The sequence below is a fragment of the Delphinus delphis genome, chromosome X (assembly GCF_949987515.2).
Source record: "Delphinus delphis chromosome X, mDelDel1.2, whole genome shotgun sequence".
Classification (NCBI taxonomy): Eukaryota; Metazoa; Chordata; class Mammalia; order Artiodactyla; family Delphinidae; genus Delphinus; species Delphinus delphis.
The window spans coordinates 114,266,642-114,290,997 of NC_082704.1; the positions used below are offsets into that span (position 1 = coordinate 114,266,642).

A 24,356-nucleotide genomic window follows, 5' to 3' on the forward strand; every position below is an offset into this window, starting at 1 on the left:
GGTCAGCTCCTCACCTCGGCCATGGTCGCGGTCGTGGACGTGATTGCAGTTGCCGTCGCCACTTCCACGACACTGCGGTCCGACTATCTCATCACAGGGCAAGCCGGCCCGGAGGTAAAGAGGGAAGGGCGGGAGGTGGAGGCGGTCGCGTGACAACGGAAGGCGGGCAGCAGCGCCGCCGCACCGCCCAATCCGGTGCGGCCGCCTGGGAATGGAGGCGGGACCAGGCCCGCAAGCTGGCTTCCCATTCACTTCTTGTTCGGGCCCCGCCCCCCGACGTCTCCTGCACTGCGGACCCGCCCCCGCCAACCGGCGGATCGCGGGCGCTTCCCTCTTCAAGCTCAGCCCTGACTAGCTCCTCCTGCTATTCGCTTTCACAACATTCCCCGGAGGCCTCGCCTCCTCAGCCTCCCTTGGCAACCCGGTCCTGGCCGCTAGGCAGGCTCCGCCTTCTCTGCGCTGGACGCAGCCTCCGGCCTGGGCCTCCCAAGATGCAGCGCGCGGGCGGGAGGTTTGGAGCCTCCTGGCGCTGAGCGGTTTTGCGGCGTTGGGGACGTGGCGGCTGTGGTGTGCTAGAGCCTCACACGCTGAGGTAGGGCCGGCGGCGTGTTCCCTGACCCAGCCTTCGCCGAGGGGGTGGCGGCGGCGCAGGGTTTTGCTCCCCTAGTCCCTTTATTGCGGAAGAGCGCGAAGGAAGTGGGCTATCCGGGGCCTGTGCCCACCCTTCTCTGGAAGGATAACTAGATTATTCCAAGTGGTTACTCTATTCGAGGATTATTTCGCTTGACACTTTCTTCACCCCTGCAGCATCTTTCTCACTTGGAGGGTGAAATACTTAACAGAGAATATATCTTTGACATCTTTAAAACAGGTATATAGAGTTAAAAGATGTAAAGCGTCTTACGGTTTATTAATTAAGGAAGTGCTCAGCCGGGGCAATTTTGCCCCCCCCGGGGGACATTTGACCATGTCTGGAGACATTTTTGGTTTTCGCAACAGAAGACTACCAAGAAGTTGTAAGAACGGTCCCCATATTCCCACCAGCCATAGTCAACCACGATGGACACTCTTTTGCTCCAAACTTTCTTTATATGTTCACTTTTTTTTAATGGGGGAAAAATGAACATTGTTTAAAAAGTATTTGAATACGCCCTTGAAATAGTATTTCAGATATGGCTAAAGCCTCTCTCTGGCTCCACTCCCCTACTCTGATATTCCTCTTCTCCAAAATCAGTAGTCATTGGGATTTGGCATGAATCTTTGCACCTTTGCTTTTTTTGCTTTGGACCAGGCTGCCTAGGTTTGAATCCTGGCTCTATCACTTCCTATCTGTAGGCCTTAAACTCCATGCCTCAGTTTCCCCATCTGTAGAATGGGATAATACTGCCTACAGCATAAGGACGTCATGAGGAATGAATTAGTCCAAAGTGCTTAGAACAGTGCCTGGCATAGAGCAGTCAGGGAATACAGCCATTGCAGGTAAACAAAATATTTCATGCTGTTTTATGTGTTTTGATTTTGATACATAATGTACTACAGTATACATTTTTCTTCAACTTAATTTTTTTCATTTGACTTCTGAAGTCTAGCCCCGAGGATACACATCTAATTCATTCCTTTTAACTGTAGTATGATATTCCATCTGTATTCATTCCCCCATTGGTGGTCATTGAAGTTCTTGCTTTTCAAAAAAAAATTGCAAATGACGGCAAAGTGAACATTCTAGAGCAATGTCTTTGTGCATTATTATGTAGGATTATTTCTCTGGGTTCATATCTAGAAATGAAATTGCTGGGTATATGCATTTCTGTTTACTGCCAAATTGCCTCCCAAAGTCTCCCTTTAATTAAGTACTTGTAATGATTTCCTAACTGATGGCTCCTCCTCCAATCTCAATTCACTCCGCCATCTTCAACACTGTCACCAGGATCTTTATTATTCAGAAGTACAATCCTGTGATTTCTTTTTTTTTTTTTTTTTTTTTTTTGCGGTACGCAGCCCTCTCCCTGTTGTGGCCTCTCCCGTTGCGGAGCACAGGCTCCAGACGCGCAGGCTCAGCGGCTATGGCTCACGGGCCCAGCCGCTCCGCGGCATGTGGGATCCCCCTGGACCGGGGCAAGAACCCGTGTCCCCTGCATCGGCAGGCGGACTCCCAACCACTGCGCCACCAGGGAAGCCCCTCTGATTTCTATTTTTGAAATCTTTCAGTGATTTATCACTGCTTAGAGAAAGCTAGAATTCCTTAGTATGGTATCAAGAACCTTTAATTTAATCTTTCCTGATTCTCTCAGTGGACCACCATCCCCCCACATTCATCTACATTTCAGGTACACTAAGTGTTGTTGGGAAAGGGAAAGGGGAGACTGATTCTGGGCAAGCCCCAACAAATGACCTAGGTATATAGGTAGAAAAAGTTTTAACAGTGGACCCATTCTGTAGCCAAGTTAATCTACTTAGGTAAAGAATGTCCTATATGTTGGAAAAATGATATCTATGGGTATTACGCTCATACGTTTATGTTTAATATTATTAGGTGAAGTTTTTAGTTGGGAGTCTTAATTCTATCTTTTTTCCAAGGGTAGAATTCCAAAGACACTTTCCAGTGGTCGCAATCTATGGATTGGTTTCTTAAGAGTTTTATAGCTTTCACCTGCAGATAATATAGTGTCTTTTAGGATCTTCCTGAACCAGACTTGTAGTTTATTTAAGAGTTCTGAAATTTATAATGCCAGTTGTTATTATTAGCATTGAACGGGAGCATTGTTTATTTGGTGGGAGGCTGGGAGAGAAGGGTGATAATTCGTTGCCCATCTACTATATTTAGGTTAGCATGTATTGTTTTTCTAGTATACTCACACATCTGTTTCCATTTTGTATGTGAAATATATACAGTCAACTTTGATGTGTGGTAATACAGAACGGGAAAAGCTCAAATTAACTACCTAGTATTTTACAAATAATCTGCATCCAAATCTCCCCTCCCTCCTTCCCTCCGCCACCCCCCTCCAGAGCTGAAACAGGAGGTAAAACTTAACTGGTTTGAGTTACCTGTTTCATTCTGCAGCCACTGTTATAAGAGTACCAAGTAAAAAGTCAAGTGACTAATAGGCTGGAATACTAAGCCTGGTGTCCTGATTTGATTAATCAAGGCTTGTTTATATTGGTTTAAGAACCTCTAAATTGAACCTGGGTTTGTTTCCGGATTATTTCTATCTGAAAAAAGAACATTACCACTTATTCCATAGCCTTAAAGGTTTGTCTTATGTACATATACTCAGAACTTTTACTTTTAAAAAAGATGTTGCATAGTATAAAATAAAACAGTATTCACAGATATGTGAATTCAGTAAGCCTTGAGATTACAGAAAGTTTGAGGAAAAAATTTATCTTTATAAATATATTATAGTTTCTAATTTTTAACCCTAAAGATGGTCCATTTAGAATAACTTACCTTAAAAATGTGCATGTTTTTGCAGTAGTATTTAAAAATAAAAAAATAATGACCTTTTATGTAGCAGTTATGTTTTTTAAATCTATTTGAGTCTAAGTCCATGAGAAGAAGTTTGCTTTTTGCCTAGAGCTCATGCTAAAAGCATGTTGGGTTAGGATTATAATAGGATAATAGGATTATAATTTAGCAGTGGCTTGCACCCTTTTATCTCTATGTCATTCATACGGTCAGTACACTGTTTCGCATCTGTCTTTCCAGGTAGTAGTTTAGGGATCATAGATCGTAGATATGGGGGGTGCGGGGGAGTGGCGGTAAGTGCATGCAAAGCTTTTAAATTAGGGGACAGTTACCCAGTCAAGTTTGTGTTTTAGAACAATAAGTGAGGTAGCATAAATGAATAGATATATTGCAGGGGAGAGAGACTAGATTAAGGAAGACTGATTAAAGGGCTTTTATCTCAACCTAAATGAGAGATGAAACCCTGAATCATCATAGTGGCAGTTGGATCAGAGAGTTGGAAGAAAGAAGTTTCTAAGTTAAGGAACTTGGTGATAGCATTAAAAGAATAGAATGTAAGGGGCCTGATTTTCCTAACTCATTACTTTATGAAGGTGCAACAATACATACTCCAAAGATTTTTGAAGGGGGCGGTTCTGTGACCTTTTACTTAGTGGTCTTACCACTAAGATCCTCCTTACTCCTGTCACACTTGGGTGTTGGTGAACAAGAGCATTGTGTTGATGACACATTAGTTGTGACATTTAATATTAAAATAACAAAATCCTTTCCTGGACAGAAGGTTGTTTTGGTTGTTTTTAGTATTAAGAAATCTGAACACCTTTTGAAGTGAGTAGGTAGTAAAAGACAATGAGTTTTTAGATCTTTACCTCAGAATATATAATTTATATTTATAATATATAATGCTAAAAAAGAATATATCATTTAGTGCTAAAAAAGGAAACTTTCTTAGAAGTCTTCTAAGAGGTCTGAGATGTCTGTGGGAAATTTGAAATAAATTAGTAGTCATACATTTTGATGTAATATAACCAATATGTGTATTTCCTTTCAAGTAAAACGTAGTTTCGTAATTAAAAGCCACACCTTTGGTTACCCTACGTATCTTCTTTACTGATGAAGCTGAAACTACTCTGGGGTACCTGTTGTCCCAGATCTTCGCATGAATTGCTTAACAACAAGCCAGGAAACTGTTTGGCTTCTGCTAGTTTGTATTATGATCTAGTATCTCTAGTTACTTCACTAATACTTCTTGAAATTCTCAAAAGCAATATCATCAATTTGATTTGAAAAAAAACCCCAAATGCCATAGAGGAATGTATTTATCTGTTGCTGCATAACAAATTACTCCCAAATTGAGCAGCATAAAACAACAAACATTTATTAACTTAAAATTTCTGAGGACCAGGAATTTGGGAGCCGCTTAGCTGGGGTGGGTCTGCTCAGGAAAGCTTGACTGGAGCTGGGAGATGGGATCCCTGGAAGGCTCACTCACATGGCTCTTGGCAAAAGGCCTCAGTCCCTTGCTGGCTGTTGGCAGGAAGCCACAGTTCCTTGCCACGTGTACATCTCCGCGGGGCTGCCCGAGTGTCTTAATGATACGGCAGGTGGCTTTCCCCAGTGCAAGTGAGCCAAGGAACAGGTCACTGAGGAAACCACCATGCTCTGTCACCCAGTCTTCTGCTGTATTCTGTTGGCTGGAAGTGAGTCATAATGACCAGGCCTCACTCAAGGGGAGGAGAGTTCCTTCTTGATGGAAGGAATTTCAAAGAGATTTGTGAGCATATTTTATTTTATTTTTTTGGCTGCATTGGGTCTTCGTTGCTGCGCGCGGGCTTTCTCTGGTTGCGGCAAGCTGGGGCTACGCTTTGTTGCAGTGCGCCAGCTTCTCATTGCGGTGGTTTCTCTTGCTGCGGAGCACGGGCTCTAGGTGCGTGGGCTTCAGTAGTCGCAGCACGTGGGCTCTAGAGTGCAGGCTCAGTAGTTGTGGCGCATGGGCTTAGTTGCTGTGAGCATATTTTAAAACCACATGTATTTGGAAGTTAGACAATAAGGTGCAGCCTCTCCAATTCGAATGTAGATGCTGACTAATCTAGTCTGCTTTTAAGTAGAATTGCCTCTAAATCAAGTCATTTCAATAAAATGCAGGCTATATTAAGTTAAATTTATAGATTAATGGTTCAGTGATTTTTGTTCTAATTGGACTATTGGTAGATTTTTATATTAAAAGAACAAAACCTAAGCCTTTGGAGTTTGCTTCTCATTTGAAAGAGGAAAACAATATTACTTCCTTGTACATGACCTAGTTTTCATTTATTTCTAAAGTACTTTATTTTCCTGGTTTAAGTGATCCACAAATAAGAGAAAAGAGAGAGTATGAGTTAGAGTTACTTATAGTGAGTGACGGGAGACATTTCAGCATTCACAGACCATTAAGTATGCAACTATTCTGATGTTTCTAAGATTAGGTACTGTATGAACCAGAGCCAGCCATGATGATGAGAATGATAGTAGCTAGCCTTTATTAGCACTTTCTACGTGCCAGCTTCTATTTCAAGTGAGTTATATTAGCTAATTCCAGCACCTTGTGGGGTAGATACTGTTACTACACCCCATTACATAGATGTGGATGTGAGGCATAAAGGGGTTAAGAAACTTGCCATAGATCACACATCTAGTACAAGGCAGGCCCAACACTCAGAGGGTGTTCTAAAGGTGCACGGTTCTTAGCATATGCTAAGCATTTGGTAACTGTTACAGGAGTGACTCAGCATATATAGCCACTGGATAAAGAGACATCAACATCTTTTTCTTACATGTTTTCTTACATGTGTTCAGTGGAGGGGGTGTTCCTTTGTTATGTGTTCTACTTTACTAATTCTCTCAAGTTGCCTTTCTTAACCAGTGTTCAGAGTAAGGGAATGTGTGCCAGGACAGTGTAGTGGTTAAAAGTGTAGGTTCAGGAGGCATTGGGCCCCTCTTCCAAATCTAGTGCCATTGCTGATTAGCTTTGTAAGCTTGGAAGAATTTTCTGACCTTTGTTAGACTACGGTTTTCTTGTTTATAAGATGGGATAATAAGAATACTTACTTTAAAAGAGTAGTTGTGAGCCTTAAGTGAAATAATGCATGTATTGTACCTGGCATATAATAAGCGTGAATAATTGATAGCTATTATTTAATTCTTGTGTTCATTATAACAATGATACTCTATTTTAATCCTCTGTTTTATAGAGGATCCTCTATTTTATAGATCCTCCATAATCTCTATTTCCTTCTACTTTGAATGAGGATAGTGACTTCCTTAGGGTGTAAAACTGCACTGTTTTTGCAAAGTGAGATTTAAGGTTTATTTCTGTTACGCTTATGGAGATTTTTTTAAAGCCATGTTACAGCATCTCCTGTTTTTCTTTCTGGGCTTTCATTTTGGCCATCGAGTCCGTTCGAACTCCTTTCTCAGGGAAGCAGGAACCCAAGCGCCTGGTCTGTGGGAGTGCTCTAATTTGAATCCTTGACTGACTGAGTTGTCATTGTAGAGGGACTCAGGCCGACAGGGAGAAACCAGATTAGGTTGGTAGGTTTGAGAGACAGAAGTAGAACCCTTAAGAAATTCCCTGAGCCAGAGAGAATGTGTGCAGTTCCTTATAATAGAGCACCCACACCTTTTAATAGATGCTGTTAACACATTCGGTTATCTTTTGTGGTGTGGTTATTTGCATTCTTTGCAAACTGTGTTTTTTAACGGCTGTACAGAAATAACATTTGGGATACAGTTTTTTGATAAGTGTGACGTTGTTAAAATAGCATAAAAAGCTTAAAAATGTCAAAGTTTATAGTTACCTATGTGATGGTTCTCTAACAAAAACATGTGTTTTCTTTTCAGCTCTGCCTACTGGATGGCAGTTTCCCTCATTTCATTTTTAGGTTTAGAAGCATCAACTGGAATCGATTTACATTTGAAAATTGGACTTGATACTGTGGCTTTACTAGCAAACAAGCAATGTCATCTAATGAACAAGAAAGGCTCTTCTGTTATAATGGAGAAGTCCTTGTTTTTCGTTTGTCTAAAGGAAATTTTGTAGATGAAGGGCCTACAAAAACAACTGTGTTACATGTCCGAAGAATGGTATTTGACAGAGGAACAGGAGTATTTGTTCAGAAATCCACTGGATTCTTCAGCATAAAAGAAGAATACTCTCATTTAAGAATTATGGGTTGCGACTGTGTTTCAGATTTCAGAACTGGAATTAATCTGCCTTATATTATGATACAGTGCATTAAAAAGAGTAACGTTTTCAGATATTTTCTACTATTTCTTCACAGTACCAATAAATTTGAAAAGCGTTTGAGTTTTAGCCTACACTGTGAGTTGAAGGACAGCATAAGGGTCCTTAATGGCCCTTTAGTTTTATGGAGACATATCCAAACATTCTTTTATATCTCTTCCCAAACTGGCAAAGTTGTTACTATGTCCATTAAGTTTTCCTCTATTGAGTGGGCAGGGGAGATTGAAAATGTAGGTATGGTTTTGTTAGGACGAAAGAGATGTAACTTATCTGAGGAAGGATGTACCCCACAGCCTTCAAAATCAGATTATGCAACTTGGAATACTCAATTTTGTGTATACTCGCTCGAAAGGGAAGAAGTAATAAGTGATACATACATTATCCCTCCTGTTTATACCAGTGTGATAACATGTGTGCATGTCTGTGCAACTGAGATTGTCAACAACCGGTTAAGAATGTCGCTGATTGCTCTTACTCAAAAGAATCAGCTGATTTCATTCCAAGATGGGACTCCTAAAAGTGTGTGCCAGCTTCCATTTGGAGATCCTTGTGCAGTTCAACTTATGGATTCAGGTGGAGGAGACCTCCTTTTCGTCATATCCTTTAGGGCCAGTGATGCTTGTGCTGTTTGGGAAAAGAACTTTCAGGTATGGTACCTTTTTTTTTTAAAGAAGATGTTGGGGGTAGGAGTTTATTAATTAATTAATTTATTTTTGCTGTGTTGGGTCTTCATTTCTGTGCGAGGGCTTTCTCTAGTTGTGGCAAGCGGGGGCCACTCTTCATCGCGGTGCGCGGGCCTCTCACTATCGCGGCCTTTCTTGTTGCGGAGCACAGGCTCCAGACGCGCAGGCTCAGTAGTTGTGGCTCACGGGCCTAGTTGCTCCGCGGCATGTGGGATCCTCCCAGACCAGGGCTCGAACCCGTGTTGCCTGCATTAGCAGGCAGATTCTCAACCACTGCGCCACCAGGGAAGCCCCAGGTATGGTACTTTTAATCATTCAGTTGGCATAGTCTTAGACCTACTAAGCATCCCTGTGCTTCATAGGGTTCATCCTGGAGTCTTATTATCCAAATCAATTTTTAGTGCTGCACTAAAAAGAAAATCATATATGTTACATCAGTCCTTTTTCTTAAAATTATCTGAATATTACTTGATAAGGATTTTGCCTTGTGATTTTGAGTCACAAAACCCTTGAGTTTTGGGGAATACATAAATACATAACTACAATTATTATCTATTTATTTGTCTTTTACTATAACTTTTTAATTTTCATAAGTTGGTAATAATTGGCTTTGTATTTTTACTTAGAATAAGATCATAAACCTTTCTAGAAAACTCAAATCAGTTGTTGAGCTTTTTTTATTTTTATCTATTTATTTTTTTTGCGGTACGCCGGCCTCTCACTGTTGTGGCCTCTCCCGTTGCGGAGCACAGGCTCCGGATGCTCAGGCTCAGCGGCCATGGCTCACGGGCCCAGCCGCTCCGCGGCATGTGGGATCTTCCTGGACCAGGGCACGAACCCGTGTCCCCTGCATCGGCAGGCGGACTCCCAACCACTGCGCCACCAGGGAAGCCCAGTTGTTGAGCTTTTTAAAAGTTGGTCATTATCGTTTTAAAGTTAAAATGAAATCTAGAGGAATTCCTTGAAATCTATCATTGTCCCTTTAGAGACAAATAATTGTTCTCCAGAGAAAAGTGATGGGTTAATTTTTCTAAAAACCATTGCTTAGAGAATGTTACATTTTGAAACTCAGAGTTGTCCTTTGAGCAAGCATTCACATTTTATCTACATGTAGTCATGTCTTTTAATGTAAGGTTGGGAAATTGCTTTAAAATACTCACTGGTATTGAGCATTCAATAACAAGTAAAAAGGTGCAGAAAATGAAAAGGAAGTTGGAGGATTGTAACTGTGCGTCTCCGATAACATTTCTCTGACCCTGGTGTTTTGTTAACATTGCGTCCTCCTGGCTTAAGATGTTTATCAGCACATTCATTTATGTGATATGAAGTGTTTATAGTTTAAGATCTTCCAAAGTAGTTTTTTTTAATACATTATACAATCTTTTAAGTTCCTGTGCTGCTTTGGGAAAAAAAGCAGATACTGCCTTACTTGATGTGCCCTGTCCATTTAATTAGAAGCTCAATTAAATTTTCTATCACAGGACTTCCCTGGTGGTCCAGTGGGTAAGACTCCGTGCTCCCAATGCGAGGGGCCCGGGTTGGATCCCTGGTCAGGGAACTAGATCCCGCATGCTGCAACTAAAGATACCACATGCCACAACTAAGAAATTGTCTCTGCAAGTTTTGACAAGTATTCTATGTAGCAGGCATTTCAAAATTGAGATCATTGTCAGGTATATGTGAAACAGATAGTGGTGTGTTGTAGATAGAAAGAGGCTAATATATTCTAGAGGTGCGATGTCTTATACGGTAGCCACTAGCCGCAGGTGGTGATTCAACATTTGAAATGTGGCTGGTGTGAATTAGAACATGCTGTCCATGTCAAATACACACCAGATTTCAAAGGCTTAGTAAAAAATGGAAATAAAATATCTCTTTAATAATTTTTATTGATTATATTGAATTGAAATAATATTTTAGATAGATTAAATAAAATAAGTTTCACCTTTTTACTGCTACTAGAGAACTTTCTTTTATTGGCTACTGGAAAATTTAAAGTTATATATGTGCCTTGCATTTGTGGCTCACGTATATTTCTTTCGGATGACGCTATTCTAGAGCTAGAGATTGCAGGCGTGTGTGTGCATGCATGCGTGCACAGCTCTATGGTGTTTGCGTGCTGAGCACATTCTTATTACCAGTGTCTCTTCACATGGTTCATTATAGTCCATGCTATTCATGGTGGGGCAGTGGGAGGAAGGGAGGATATGAGTTTACAGCTTTCTCCCTGCATGAGTGAAAAATCACTGCTTTGGAATTAACCTTATAGGGGAAAGATTGATATTTCATTATATAGATTGAGAGTCTTATGTTCTTGCTGTAATGCAGGCTACCCTCCACCTAGAGGATGATGTATCCATGCGGGATTCTAAGTGGGAGTTTCAGCTTTTCTGCCTGAGGGAGAAGGGATTTCTGATCCCCATGGTGTTAGTTTTCTAGGGAACCAATCTGGAAGCTTTCAGCTTTATGGATCTTTAAGAAGTTGTCTTCTGTTTTAAACTTGGGGTCTCACGTTCTTGTATAAACCTAAGAAATCATTTCATTAGGCTAGGATGATTCTAGGTGCCCTACTATTAGGATCCCTCCCCTTCTGTGCCCCTCATAATGACTGTTCTGTCCTACCAGAGTTTAGGGTATTAATTAATTTTATATGGACTCTTAAACGTTATTCTGCTTTGAGAGCTCTTAAAGTGTTTGCTAGTACCGTCTAGTTACCTAATGCCACTGAATTCCTTGTTTAATTGGTTTGATCATAAATACATATCCACTAAGGCTTATGGGAGTGAGGGTCATCCTTAAATTAACCGGTTAGAGAAAGAATCTTCACTAGAGTTAGTCATGAGAAGTGTTAGAATTTATAAATTATAAAATTTTAATATACAAATCAGGAACGTGACAGTCCCTGGACAAATGTTGATAAAGAAATGTCAGTACCTTGCTATTTATAAATTGATGACTGCTTATGTCTTCTCGTCTCCCAATATCTTTATTTTAGTTTAGTTTTCAGTGTTTACCCTACCATTTTCATGGCTTGTTTGTAAGACTGAAGATGACAAATTAGAGCTACGTGCAACAAAAGGATTTAGCTTACTTCACATCTGATTTTTTTCTTTCTCTATTCCTTCTTTAACACTCTCTTTCAGGTTGCTGCTAAGTGGGAGAAAGTTAGCTCAGTACTGATAGATGACTTTCTTGGAACTGGAACTGAACAAGTACTGCTACTTTTTAAGGACCCCTTGAATTCAGATTGCCTCAGTTCCTTTAAAATAACAGACCTGGACAACTTAAACTATTCAGTAAGTTCTGTTTACTTTTTATGCATTACTTAAGAATATTTTAGAAAATTTGAGCACTTTAAAGCTTTTGACTTACCCTTTAAATATTTTTGATTTCATACTTAAAGTAAGCTTTTAGAACTTTAAAAATACATACATTGAATCTTTTAAATAGTACATTGACTCTTCTTTCAACAAATGTTATACAAATTGACTTTTTAAAAATATTTATTTTTATACAGCAGGTTCTTATTAGTTATCTATTTTATACATATTAGTGTAGGTGTTTTTGTTATAAATTTGGAATATAGTATATCTGGTATTCACTCAAGTGACAATAATACTGTAAATTAACTATCGTTGCTTCTGAAAAGCACATTTTATACCAATAAACATGATAATATTGGATTAATTAAGGAACAAAATAAAGCGAAACTGCTTTACTAAAAGAAGTAACTGTTCATAATATCTTAAGATTTTGAGCATAAGGAAAATAATACTCTGGAAGTTTCAGATCTATATAAAACGTCTCTGAGCCTCAGGGGTTTTTTTTTTCTGTTTTCTTTTTCCATTAGTAAAATGAGGATAATTCGTATTTTCTCTAGTTATGGGATTTTATAAAAGCCTAGTAAGCTGATTTTTTTTTCTTTTTTTTTTTTCTTTTTTTTTTTTTTTTTTGCGGTACACGGGCCTCTCACTGCTGTGGCCTCTCCTGTTGCGGAGGGACGCGCAGGCTCAGTGGCCATGGCTCACGGGCCCAGCCGCTCCGCGGCATGTGGGCTCTTCCCAGACCGGGGCACGAACCCGTGTCCCCTGCATTGGCAGGCGGACTCTCAACCACTGCGCCACCAGGGAAGCCCAAGCTGATACTTTTTGAAGCAGTATACAAATGTTAGGTGGGTGGTAATAGTGGAAATAATAAGTTTTTTTCTAGTTATGAGAAGATGAGGGGGAAAATATGTATCTTGTCTTTTATATAACAGTGTGTATTGTGGCACACTGCCTTTTGGATAAACTTTAATTGTATTTTGTTAATCTTAAGAATTTTCAGTTTCTTTCAAAATTTTTAGTGTATTGTTTTAGTGTATTGTTTTATTTATTAGAGTGTAAAGTTTTATTTATTAGAGTGTAAAGTTTTAGTGTATTGTTTTATTTATTAGAGTGAATCATTGGATTACAATGAAGATGACTTATTTGACGGCAAAGAGAATTATTTGGTGGTTCCACCTCTGGAAAGAAGATTGAAAGTTAGTGTCTTTGCTTTCTGCTTTTGCTTTTTTGGATTAGTGCTGTTCTAAATGAAGGAAAGAACATTGAAAGAAAGGTCCTTACAGTATAAGAAGCTGAGTGATTGGGAGGGAAAAATATGGTACAGGTATCCCCTGCTTTTTGAAAGTTCGCCTTATGCCACTTTGCTTTATGCCACTTTGCTTTTACGAAAGACCTGCGTTAGCACCTGTTTTTGCTAACAGAAAGAAATCCAAAGAGGACTTTCACTTTTATGAGAAAAGGCGAAAGCGAAAATAGCGTTCAGCGTTTGTTTTGCGATGAGCCGTTATACCTCACGTCCCGAGAAGCGAGAGTAACCCCGCCAAGCTCCTTCCTGGGGACTGAGTTTGGCATCTCAGCATCCAGCTGCCATAGCTTTGACCTGTGTCTGTGAGCACCCGTGCTTTATCTCCCATTTATTTTGTGCATCCCTTAGCAAGATGTGTCCTAAGGTAATTGCTTCTTTGCTTTACATCATTTCATAATGGCTTTCAAAAGGTTTCATAGGCATGCTCTACTTTTGGGTAGTGGGGAAACCTGTATTTCAAAGGATCTATTTCCTTTTTTGGTACCTCTGTAAAAGCTATTATGACATTACTTATAAATGTGTCATCTAAACATGATACCTTTTTGTCGTAAGATTATGTAAATTTAATAAGCCTTATAAGATAAAATAGAGACTGACTTTTGAAAACACATTCTTCCTAGTTTTTAGGATCAGCATACCATAACTCTTTTAAAGGAGCAGCAAATATGATGAATCATGACATGTTCTAAACATGATCAGTTTACCTTCAAGTTTTCCATACAAAGCTCTCTAAAAGTTTTTGATTTTTTCCCAAATGTACGAAGGTAACACACATTCCCTGTAAAATACTCAGACTATGCCAAGAAATATTCAAGAGATACTCACAATTACCTATGATTCCACTACTGTGATGTAACCAGTTTTAACACTTTGACTTGCATATTCTTGTTGATGTTTTTAATGAATATATACAAGTTTACATGGAAATGTGATTATAAGATGCCTGTTCTTATGTAACCTGCCTTTTTTCATTCATAAAAATTTTCCAATATACAGAAAATTCATAGAATAAAACAGTGATTATCTCTAGTCCCCATGTAGATTCAACTATTGTTACTTTATAAAAAATCACATTTGCCTCATCTGTTTCTGCTTGTGCGTATGTACATGTATTTGTACGTTTTTGCAGAACCATTTGAAAGTTGCACATCTTCTAATACTTCACTCCTATGTGTTTTAGCAGGAATCTCCTAAAAATAAAGACATTCTCCTATGTAACCCCGATACCATTATTCACTTAGAAAGTTAGTATAATAATCTCTTAATCTTATTTACTATTCAGTCCATATTCAAATGGCTTCAATTGCCACAAAAATGTTTTTATATGGCTGCTTTTTTCAGGATCCAATCAGTTTACACTTGCACTTGATTATTATATGTCTCATTGGTCTTTTCATCTAGAATTATGCCCTCTCCCCGTTTTGAAAAAAGTGACACTAATGAGGAGGCCAGGCCAGTTGTCCCTCCTTTCTGATTTGTCTGTTTCCTTGTGTTGTCATTTATCTTTATCCTTTATCCCTGGCAAACTTTTTTGGTGAAGGACCAGATAGTAAATATTTGTACTTTGCAGGCCCTTTAAAAGTTTTTTTTGCAAGTATTTTAATATTAAAGTGAATTCAGTAAATGCTTAGTGAACACGTATTAGATGTGAATGTAAACAGTAGATAAATAAAACATAATGGACATAGAACCATAAAGGAAAAGGTTGATTACATTAAAAACTTCTTTGCTCCAAACAAAGTAAAATAAAAAGGCAAATTATATAAAAAGAAATTGGAACATATTTGACAAAGGATTAATTTTCTTAATATAAATAGGCATTATTCTAAAACAGTATTGAGTTTTGGGGTTTTTTTTTGCGGTATGCGGGCCTCTCACTGTTGTGGCCTCTCCCGTTGCGGAGCACAGGCTCTGGACGCGCAGGCTCAGCGGCCATGGCTCACGGGCCCAGCCGCTCCGCGGCATGTGGGATCTTCGCGGACCAGGGCATGAACCCTTGTCCCCTGCATCAGCAGGCGGACTCTCAACCACTGCGCCACCAGGGAAGCCCTAAAACAGTATTGTTGAGTATGTAAAGTGGTCCAACCTCCTCAGAAGGAAACTTGTTATAGCTATTAAAATGTGAATTGCACATATCTTTTTACTCTTGCAGTTTCACTTCTAGAAATCTGTTCTAAACATATACTTATACATGTAAGCAAAGCTGATTTTACAGGAACGTTTAAGTAGTATTAATAAACAAAGTTCAATCAAAATCTAAATATCCATCATTAGGAGTATGGTAAATATGATATAACCGAACCATGGAATAGTGTGCAGCTGTCAGAAAGATTAAGGTACCTCTTTATACTGATTGTTAAATGATGCCAAAATAATTTAATTTATGAAAGCATGACTTTTAGAAATTCTACTTCTGTTAATATGTCATTTAATTTATTTGGATCAACTTTGATGATAAAAACAACTTAAAATGATAGATGAAATATGTTTTTAATATATTCTTAAAAGCTTCAAAAAGCTGAAAATATAAGAATAAATTAGCAGGCCAAACCCTAAAGGCTGGAACCCAGGGAGGCAAGCAGAACACTGATGCTACTATTGCCCTGGGAGCATTTGTATTTAACATAAAGCACGAGTGCCCTAGTCACCTGGCAGAAGCAACATAAAATGCTCTCTAGGAATACACATTTATCCTAGGTCTCTTCTGAATCTCACAAGTAATTTTTTAAAGAAAATGAGCCACCTACAGAATAACTAAGCACATGAAGAAACAAGGCATCATGATTAATTATTCACAGAAAATAACCATTTCTATAAACTAAAAATAAATTGAAATTTAAAAAAACAGATGAGTTTAATAGTTGACTCAGAGATGTGGAGCAAATAAGCAAACTAGACTGTTAAGAAAATTATCTAGAAGGTATCAACAGAGACAAAGAAGGAAAATATGAAAGAAACGGAGAGGGAAGGCAGGGACGTACGAGAAATAGCTGAGCGTCCATGTTGTTTCAAGTATCCACATGTTACCACTAGCTCTCAATGTGGCTCAAAACATTTCTAAGCGCTGGAAGGCCTTTTAGAGATGAACAAATCTACCCTCTCTGCCATTTTGCATACAAGGAAGCAGATGGAGAGCCAGAAATGTGAGGTGGCTTGCAGAGCTACAGCTAGAGTTCGGCTCACTGTTCTTTCCCCTATGCATTTTATTTTCCAGCCACTTGTTGGAAGGGATAAGGAGAGGCCAGGACCTTGGAGACACTTGTGCCTAGGTACAGGAATGTTCACAGCAGCATTGTTTGTAGTGCTCCACAGCTGGGCATAACCCAGCTGTCCATCAGCGGGAGGAAGGAGAGGGGAACTGGTGTAGTGAGCCGATGGGATGCTACAAAGCAGTGAAAGGCACGAGCTGCAGCTACTAGCGACAAATAGATGACTCGAAAAGCGATTACATACAGAACGATTCCACTTATAAAAGTTCAGAAGCAGAACACACACACAGACTAAACATATTCTTTAGGAGTTCATATGATGATGGTAAAATGATGAAGATCAACAAGGAAGTTATCCTGAAAGGCCAGGGTAGTGTTGCCTCCGGCAGAGAGAGGTGCTCTATTGGGGAGGGCCCATGGGCTGCTCCTAAAGTGCTGCTTTTTTGACCTGGGTGTGGTTCCAGGGGTATCTACTTCATCATTAGTCTATGAACTGCTTTTTTGTCTTGCAAACTCTTCTGCACGTATGAAAGAGATCACAATAAGAACAGGAAAGCAACATTCGGTGTCACGCAGTGCAGTGTGCTCCTCTGTTTGGTTTGGGTTAGGTCTTGTTTATGAGGAGGAGAATGAAAGCATACCTTAACATATACATGGAAAAGTTCTGGAAAGGTAAGCAATCTTTTGGCTGTGCAAATGGGATTGAGGGTCTAGGAAGGGAAGGTGAGATGTCTTTTTATGTTGTTTAAATTTGTTATCATGGGCTTATTTTCATAATTTTATAATAAAACTTGTAACAACATAGAATATTTAAGAAGTCTAGTGACACACGATTTATTCCTGGAGTGGGGGTCATGTTGAAGAGAGTAGGGAAGAGAGACCACGGATAATTTCTGAGGGTGCCCTCATTGTCATTCTGCCCGTATAGCCTTCTCTTCCACTCCCTGCCCCTCCAGCAGCCTCACACTTGGCTCTCCACCCCAGACAGGTACATCTCACGGCCTCACAGTCGTGAGTTACTCGGCCAATGAATGATGGGACGTGAATGACGTGGAGCCCTCGGAGGTAGGCTAACAGATGAAGTTTTAAAACGTTAGGTAGACACTTGACGTGCTTTGTGCACCGAGGGAAGATAGAATTCAGTCTTTACTCTCCAACTTCTATTCATTGATAAAAGGAAAAAGAATTTATCTGCCTTAAAATGTAATTTAAAAGAAAGGCAAATACAGGCTGCATCTTGTTTTTTTTAGTCTAGAAGAACATGTTATATTAAAAGCTGAATTAATACTTAAACAGTCTCAGATATCCACCTGAAATGAAGCAGCTTCTAAATGTTCAGTGACGCGACTCTTTTTAAATTTTCAGGAGTAAAATATATTTCATGAATGTTTCATCCTTAGTGCTGAAATCTATTTATCTAGTATAATAAAAGGAACGGTTTGCTGTATGCTCAGTTCAGAGCCAGTTTTTACCCCCCGATAGTTAAGACTGGACCCGAGCACTGAATTTATTTGCACAACAATTAACGTGTGACAGTTACATGTTACCGTTAAAATTTTGCTCTAAAGGTCATATGAACAGAGGATTTCAGGCAGTATCAAATCAAAGGTAAGCATTTCTGTTCATAATGATACGTCTTGCTTTTTGAAGCAGAAATTATTTCAACAAGCAAAACAGTTTTCTTGTTGGAGTAGGAGTGTTGGTAGGCCTTGCTTTTTATTAATATTGATTGGACTTATTCATATTGATTCATTACTTAACTCACTAGTGAAACAGATGCAAATACATTGGCATTCTCTCAATTTGATATGTAAACTATTATAATTATTTGCTGTGTTTATTTTCCTTTGTAATTAGAGACTCAAAATTCGTAAATAGTTTTGCTCTGACACGTATTCTTTACTTGTCTATAGAAAAATGAATTAATAAGCAAATTTGGAGAAAATACTTACTGAATTATTGGTACGTTCGGTTTCATTTGAACTTATGTCTCTGGCAATGATTTTTCTTTATACTCTACAGGTTGGTTTGGTTTCTGTTCAGGAATTACAGCAGCATCTCTTGCTTAAGGAAAAAGTTATTTCAAAATCTTACAAGGCTTTAATGAACCTGTTTCAAGGGAAGGATGATAGTACATCAAGTGCAGAGGAGGTAAACTTGATCATGTGACCGTTTTATCATTTTATGAATTGAAAACCTATAAGCTATTGAAGAGTTCTTTAAATTAGAATATTGGAATATATTAGAAAATGCTGCACAATGGATCAAGAAGCAAAGTGGCAGGGATTCTGTAATGGTGGGCTTTTATGACATTGAAAACTATTTGGTTAAAAAGCCAATATTTTACCAATTTGCAAATTGTTCTGTAGGATATTAAAATCTCAGTTATCAGGAACCTCGGGGAACAAGTCCTTTTGTTTAAACAAGGTTTAAATATTAAACTGTTTTTTTTGTATAGTTTGAATAGAAATTACTCCTAAGTGAATTACAGTTAACCCTTGAACAACATGGGGGTCAGGGGCGCCGACCCTACACGCAGTGAAAATCCACAAGTAACTTTACTGTGGGCCATCTATATCTCTGGTTCCCCATCTGCAGATTCAAGCAACTGGCGATCAAGTAGTACTGTAGTATCTACTATTGAAGAAAATCCACATATAAGTGGACCTGCGCAGTTCAAACTCCTTTTGTTCAAGGGGCAATTGTATATGTTTTCTGACTTCTTAAACAGAATATACTGAGTATTATTTTACCTTGTATTAATGGTGACATAATTTCATCATTAATATAATTATTCTTTTAGTCTGTTGCATGGTTCATTTCTAAGGATATTTATTCCTCTACTTAATGTCCCTAAATTGCTATGCTCTTCTAGTCCTCATATCTGCTTTTTATAATTTTACTCTAGTTTCCCTTGTGGTTGACCATCATAAGAACCTCTTCAGGTACCTTGCAGTTACTTGTGCCAGTATAGTAATGTAGAAAGTGAGCAAAAACTGCTTTGACTTCATAAAAAATAGGATTTATGCACATTCGTTCCCTACAGAGAAAGATAGCATAGCAGAGTTACAGATAAATCAAGAAAAGCTGGACATAGATACACTTGAAGTTGCATTTTCTTCCCTCAAGTCACTTTAGTGCCTTGCTTTGACTCCCTTTAAGATTAACTGTTCTTGTAATGCTCTTTGCCTTGTGTCTGTATTTCGGTCTTAGCCATATGATCATTTTGCCCCAAAATATGATTCCATTAACGTAAAAAACAAAAGCACATCGTCTTGCATTTCTGTATTACTGTTCTCATCTCCTGGGAAACCTCATGCGAGTCCTTGTAGAAAGTCACTGTTCAAAGTCTTCCCATTTCCCTTCCCCACTTGACCCCGGTGATTTTGCCGGTGTTAGAAAAGGGGAAGAAATGTTACAAATTAGTGCATTGAAGCCATTGCGTGCAAGGCACTGTTTTGGGCCCTTTACATTGTTAACTTTAAGAGCAATTCTGGCAGGTAATAAAAATTTCTGCGGGTTTCAGGTGAACAGCCTGCCTCAAATCTCACAGCTACTGGCAGAAGTGTCAGATTCCTAGGAACATGTTTCATTCACTGTAATGTAAGTGCCCATATCTTTTTTCAGTAATTACCACATAGAGGGGCAGTATAGAGTAATGGTTAATGTGCAACATGGGCTCTGGAAGCAGTTGCCTCTGGTTCAGATTCCAGCTCTGAGTCTTGCTAACTGGGTGACCGGGGGAGGTACCTAACCTCCCTGTGCCTCAAGTTTCCTTATCTGGAAAATGTAGATAATAATACTACCGACCTAGGGTACTAGAGTTATTGTGATGATTAAACAAATTGACGCATGAATGGCGTTCAGAACAGTGCCTAACATATAGCAAGCATTCAGTAAGTGTTGTGTATTATTATAATCATTACTCCTCCTCCTATTTCCATTTCTATCATAAATCCATATGTGTGCGGAAATAAGTGAGTGGCCTGGTCTTTAAGAAGAAAATTTTGGCATCAACTCTACTAGAATTTTTTTTAAATAAGGAAAAATAAAAGAAGAAAATTTTAGCAATAATCGATCAGCTGTCCTAAGATAGTTTAATCACTGTTATTCATACAAAAGTTTCCAGTTACAGTTTAGAGTTAGTCACTGCTAAAATAAAGATTGGATTGTTCTCAGCATGCCTTGAGCACATATTGTGAGATTATTTTTCAAAATGGACTCCAGGTTTACATCCCTGCTGGCTCTGTGTTGGGTACCCAGAGCCCTGTTTACAGTCAGGCCATGCTTCTTAATCCAAGTAGATGGTTAATTATATGTTTTATAAGTTTTATTTTAGTGAATTATGTATAATCTATAATATATTATTGATGATAATTTATTTTTAAATATGTAAGCCATAAGGCCCAGCCAAAAGCTGGTTTATATTATTTTTTTTAGTTTTGATACATTTGGCCGGTTTTTTTGTTGTTTTTTTTTTTGTAATCAGTTATTTAAACGTTTTTCCATAAGGAATGTCTTGCCACTCTTTGTGGTGAAGAAGAAAATCCTGTCTATACCTTTGATGAAAAGTTATCAGATAATTTTCAAGATTCAGAACAGCTAGTAGAGAAGATATGGTATCGTGTAATAGAAGATAGCTTGGTTGTTGGAGTGAAAACCACATCTTCTTTGAAGGTGTAAGTAAATTCTAACATGATAACATTATCTTGATGCTCTACAACAGCACTGTCCAACAGAAATATAGTGCATGGAGGTATTTCATTCTAAATAACTACCAAAATCGACTCTTTTAAAAACTTAGTAGTTTTTTTTTTCTTGTTTAAGAGGAAAGGAGAAAAATCTACCTCAAAAATAAAATACAGGCATTACTTTACCTTTCCTTTCTCCTAAAAAAATTACTTCCTTAAGTCCAGCATATTTATAATGTCTTTGCTTTCCTATTTCAAGAGAAGTGCTATTACAGAATCTTTAAAAATGTGTTTGGGCTTCCCTGGTGGCGCAGTGGTTGAGAGTCCGCCTGCCGATGCAGGGGACACGGGTTCGTGCCCCGGTCCGGGAAGATCCCACATGCCGCGGAGCGGCTGGGCCCGTGAGCCATGGCCGCTGAGCCTGCGCGTCCGGAGCCTGTGCTCCGCAACGGGAGAGGCCACAACAGTGAGAGGCCCGCGTACTGAAAAAAAAAAAAAAATGTGTTTGGCTTTTACACTTAATTTTCTGATATATTTTACATTTGAAATGATGTTTCCTAGGAAAGCAGAGAATAAAACTTTTTGGTTGTTGTTTGTATGGCATTTAATCATCTGTTTGATTTTAAAGAATGAGCTTTTACTCTGTATTTTTTACAGGTCCCTGAATCATGTGACTTTATCGCTGTCAATGGATCAAGCCCCTAACTCCAGCTTTCTGCTCATTAAGTGTCAAAGTAGGGTGATCAAGTTGAGTAGGAAATGTTCCCCAGTACCAGGCTCAGTGCCATATGAAATAGGATCAGAGGTAAAAAAAATCAAGTTGAGTGTTGATAGTGAGGAAGAGGAAGAGAAAGAGGAAAGCGTTGTTTTTGTACAACCATCTGAGAAAGAGTATGTGCAGATGATTACTGCTGTAACATCTCTTTCGCCACTTTTAGCATTCGGTAATTTTTGTTGCATTGTGCTGCTACAAATTAGAGAGAGAGAGAATGGTAACCGTTCTGCAACTCGTTATGTTCAGTGTGGCAGAATTGCTTTAAGTCTAGAAGATCTTTCAAGTGGGAAATACCTGCTGACATTTCCAAAGAAGAAACCTATAGGTAATTTTTGTGGGTCCTTTTTAATCATATACCTAATAGAATCAGAAAATTTTAAGAACTCCCTTTATGTGATAATGGGCAGAGTTTAATGACAGCACTTGTGACATGTTTTTGCCATAGAACACATGGAAGATCTCTTTGCGCTTCTCGCAGCCTGGCAGAGAACTTGTTTTCAAATCATATCACCCAGCTATGCTCTGACTTCAATGAAGGTATGGCTCTTAGAACACATGGAATGTGAAGTTATCAAAGAATTTCCAGAAATTTGCTTTTGCAAAAGGCCAGGAAGCTTCTATGGGACACTCTTCAACTGGAAACAAAGAACACCATTTGAAGGGATTTTAATAGTCTATTCCAGGTAAGGCACATCAAATTGGAATTGGTCCAGGGAAGTGCGTGTGTGTGTGTGTGTGTGTGTGTGCGCGCGCCTGCGTGCGTGTGTGTGTGTGTGTGTGTGCGTGCGTGTGTGTGCGTGCCAACAGGGATCCCCGTGGTAGTGTTCTATACCACTGTGGGACATGTCCAGGTCATCGCCTGGTACAACGTGAATGAACAGGTGGTCTCATTTAGAAACTGAAGCCGTTTTGATTTTGTTTGTTTTTGGCTTTTTGGTGGGATTGATTAGGGCCTAATAATGACTTTAAGATTCCCCCTTACTGCTCCCCCACAGTGAAGTTTTAAAAATATAATTTTGATCTTATTACTCAGAAAAAGAACTTTAATCAGGAAGCAACCTGATTAATACTGAGTTGGTTTAGGATATGTATACGGCTGTTCCTCTGTATCCATGGAGGATTGGTTCCAGGACCCCAGTGGACACAAAAATCCACGGATGCTCGAATCCTAGAGGACGGCGTAGTATGGTCCGCCCTCCATACCCATGGGTTCCACATCTGCGATTCAACCAACCACGGGGCTGACCGTATTTGATTGCTACAGTCTGAATTATGTCAGTGACCACATGAATGCATTATTGGTTCTGATGATTACTAGAGAGTTTAGAAATGAATATTAATTGATTACTACAGTATGTTGTACATGACCATTTTTCACTGTCCTAAGTTGTGTAATATTGTGTTTGGTTTTTTATTCCAGGAATCAAACAGTTTTGTTCCAGTGCCTTCATAATCTCAGCAGTGTTCTCCCTATAAACAGTTTCTTCAAATATCTAAAATTAGGAAGTGAGGATTTCCTAATTGGTCATTTGGGATTAGCTTTGGAGAAGGAATTGGTTATCCTTGGTTCTTTTTCTTCTGCCTTAGTTAAGGTTGAAAGCAACTTGGTGCAGAGTTGTGAAGCAAGCAAAGAAAAGACTAGTGGTGATGTGGCTGCTTTATCAGACATAGAGGAAAGCATCCATGCCTACAGAAAAGAACTTCAGAGAGAAAAGAAGCAAAAGTTGGGGACGAACCTAAAAGTGAGTGGTGCCCTTTACAGAGAAATGACTTTGAAATTAGCTGAGGTTCAGCTGAAATCAGACCTTGCTGCCCAGAAAGTGACTGATTTATAATTACAATCTCGGCTTGGTTATATTTTAGAATATTTTTCCCTGCCAGAATGTTTTGGTCCTACTTGTTTTCATCTTACATTATATGCCTTCTCTGTAAAAGTAAAGATTGAGGCTTAGTGTAGAATCTTGAAGATGCACAAAATAGCATGCCTTAGAGCAGCACTTCTCACCTAGGCTCATTTTGCCTCCCAGGGGCGTTTGGCTATGTCTGGAGATATTTTTTGGTTGTCAGGAGTAGTGGCAGGTGGGGAGGGCAAGAGAGGGGTGCTATTCAGATCTAGTGGGTTGAGGCGAGGGATGCGGCTAAACTTCCTACACAGCAAAGCACAGCCCCCGACAGGGGAGGGTCCAGCCCAAATGTGAGTAATGCCCGGGGTGGAGAAATCCTGCCTTAGTGTTTCCACTTAAGACATAGGTGATGGAACAATATTTTGTTCTAAATCTTCAAAAAACCTTAAGTAGCCCTTTTATTATACTCTGCTTAGTAAAACCTAGCATATAAAAATGAGCTTCAGGGCTTCCCTGGTGGCACAGTGGTTGAGAGTCTGACTGCCGATGCAGGGGACATGGGTTCGTGCCCCAGTCCGGGAAGATCCCACATGCCGTGGAGCGGCTGGGCCCATGAGCCATGGCCGCTGAGCCTGAGCGTCCGGAGCCTGTGCTCCGCAGTGGGAGAGGCCACAACAGTGAGAGGCCCGCGTACTGCAAAAAAAAAAAAAAAAAAAAGCTTCAAACAGATAAACAAGGTTGTCACAATTCAGAAGTTTCTGTAAATATCAA

The 24,356-nt window shown here is 39.3% G+C and overlaps 2 protein-coding genes across 5 annotated transcripts in view; one reads left to right on the forward strand and one right to left on the reverse strand.

Moving 5' to 3' along the window:
• MOSPD2 (motile sperm domain containing 2) overlaps positions 1-104 on the reverse strand; it is a 59,900-nt gene extending 59,796 nt beyond the window's left edge. For all 4 annotated transcript variants that reach the window (XR_009518044.2, XR_011246341.1, XM_060002912.2 and 1 more), the window contains exon 1: positions 15-104. Coding sequence is in view for 2 of the 4 variants with exons in the window: in XM_060002912.2 (XP_059858895.1) it covers positions 15-23 (9 nt within the window). In the remaining 2 variants the exon portion in view is untranslated. The remainder of the gene's footprint in view (positions 1-14) is intronic.
• Positions 22-23,576, forward strand: FANCB (FA complementation group B). The gene is made up of 10 exons (XM_060002085.1): positions 22-114; positions 7,442-8,398; positions 11,578-11,730; positions 12,870-12,956; positions 18,298-18,426; positions 19,258-19,260; positions 20,788-20,954; positions 21,624-22,066; positions 22,187-22,424; positions 23,162-23,576. The coding sequence occupies exons 1-10, from the start codon at positions 22-24 to the stop codon at positions 23,574-23,576; spliced, it is 2,685 nt and encodes an 894-aa protein (XP_059858068.1).
• The last annotated feature ends 780 nt before the right edge of the window (positions 23,577-24,356 follow it).